Consider the following 1,837-nt stretch of genomic DNA (forward strand, 5'->3'; position numbering starts at 1 on the left):
AGCTGGCGGGTGGGCAAGAGAGAGCACCCCTGTACTTACGTTTTGCTGTTTTGTGGTTTCTACTTCTGCTAGGCTCTTCGTGGTTGGGCTGGGGTGGGGGAAGTGGCTGCTTAAAAAAAATCCAAATGTTAGGAAGTATCTCCAACACGATCAGCAGGCCCTGGTGGCTCCCCAAACATGTCTGAATCTGTTCACTCTTCTCCATGTCCGTGTTCTGCCCACAAACACGCACCTCCGTCTCTCACCAGGACACTAGCCTACTCCCTGAGCCCCTGTTCTGCCCTCTCTCATCCGAGGGGAGCCCCCTGCAAACCCCTCGTGGCTCCTATCATGTTAGGAACACAATAAAAACTCACCAAGGCCTGCAAGGCCCTCCCTGGGCTGGCTCCTGTCCACCCTTCAACCCCTCCTTCTATTCCTCTCTCCAGTGTCCCCTGAACTCCCCCATCGATGTCTCCCTGCATTTCCTGCAAGATCTCAAGCTCACGTCCTCTTTGGCATCTTTATATTTGCGTTTCCATCTGCCGAGAATGCCTTTTCTCAGCTCTTGTCACAATTGTCTAGCTCAATATCACCTCCCCACCCATCATCATGTTACCGGGTCTTCCATCTCCCTAACTGCACATTACTACTCAAATTATCTTGTCTATACCTCTGTTTACTTGTTTATTATTTGCCAACCCCTAACCAGATTGAAACTTTATGAAAGCAGAGACCTTATTTGTCTCATTCACGCTCTAGAACACTGCTGGGCACACAGTAGCTGCTCAGTTAATATCTGTTGCTCAAATGAGTGATTTCTGCATCCCAATAGTGGAGGTGAAGGCTTCCAAATCTCAAAAGCAAAATGCATTGGTGAATAAATTCAGCTCCATGAGCCTCCTCAGCAAGAAAACTACACAGGCAGGAGGGAGCCAACTATTCTTGGGTGGGAGGTCCTGACTGTGGTGTGGTCTAGATTTTGAGCTTTGGGGACAATATATCTTCTTCCTCCTTCCCTCTCTGGTCCTTAGCCATTTGCCATAGCTGTTAAAGTGCTCAAGTCCCTCATGAAGGGAACACATTTCCAGCTATTGACTCCTTAGCCTGAACTTCTGTGGGAACTCGAGATTAGACCCACAGGACCTGAAACTGTAAACGTAAAGAAAGAGGAAAGGGGTTGCTGCCTCTCTCTTTGCCTGGGCTCCCTCCCCTCTTGGTAAAATAAACCTTGTAGTCTCAAGGCATTTGTCTGTAAAATTTCAGAGGTTGGCCAGCAGGTGGCGTAAGTCTTCTTGTGGGAAAGAAGGCGACTTGAGATCCATGGTGTGCATGCCAGTAGGTGCCTTCGACCTAACTTGGCCCTGTTAGAGTGTATTTTACAGTTTCCACTGACTTCAAAAGTGCAAATAGCACAATGCATACTCGAAAGAGATTTCTTATTATACAAGTAGTCGATATCATTTATGGTAAAAAGAAAATACTGGTGGTAAGCATTATGACATGAATACGAATCACGTGTTTCACCCCCACCCTCTCCGAAAACCACTATGAGTATTTGGGTATGTACTTTCCCCGCCTACATATAATCTCGTCTCGCTGGTTGGAATGAGATGAAGGCGTTCGCAGTCTGCTTTTCTCTCTGGCAGAGGAAATCTTTGGAGTGGACACGAAGTACTATGAAAGGGCGAGAAGGCCTACCGTGTGGCTCCGGCCGGCCGGTGGAGGAGGGTGGGTGGCCATCGGTCTCTGGGGGGGCACGGGCGGCTGCTGTGGGGCTTTCCCGGAGAGGGGCCGGTCTGCGGAAACGCAAGGGTGTTAAGATGAAAGCAGAGATGCTAAGCCAAGGCCAGCGTGG

At 49.2% G+C, this 1,837-nt stretch overlaps 1 protein-coding gene across 1 annotated transcript in view; it reads right to left on the minus strand.

The window, feature by feature from the left end:
• LCP2 (lymphocyte cytosolic protein 2) overlaps positions 1-1,837 on the minus strand; it is a 42,392-nt gene that overhangs the window by 16,786 nt on the left and 23,769 nt on the right. Inside the window, exons 7-8 of the mRNA XM_011370988.2 lie at positions 1,681-1,778; positions 40-106 (exon numbers count right to left, since the gene is read on the minus strand). Coding sequence (XP_011369290.1) covers positions 40-106; positions 1,681-1,778 — 165 coding nt within the window. The remainder of the gene's footprint in view (positions 1-39; positions 107-1,680; positions 1,779-1,837) is intronic.

Source organism: Pteropus vampyrus, unplaced genomic scaffold (genome assembly GCF_000151845.1).
Source record: "Pteropus vampyrus isolate Shadow unplaced genomic scaffold, Pvam_2.0 Scaffold179, whole genome shotgun sequence".
In the NCBI taxonomy this organism is placed as follows: domain Eukaryota; kingdom Metazoa; phylum Chordata; class Mammalia; order Chiroptera; family Pteropodidae; genus Pteropus; species Pteropus vampyrus.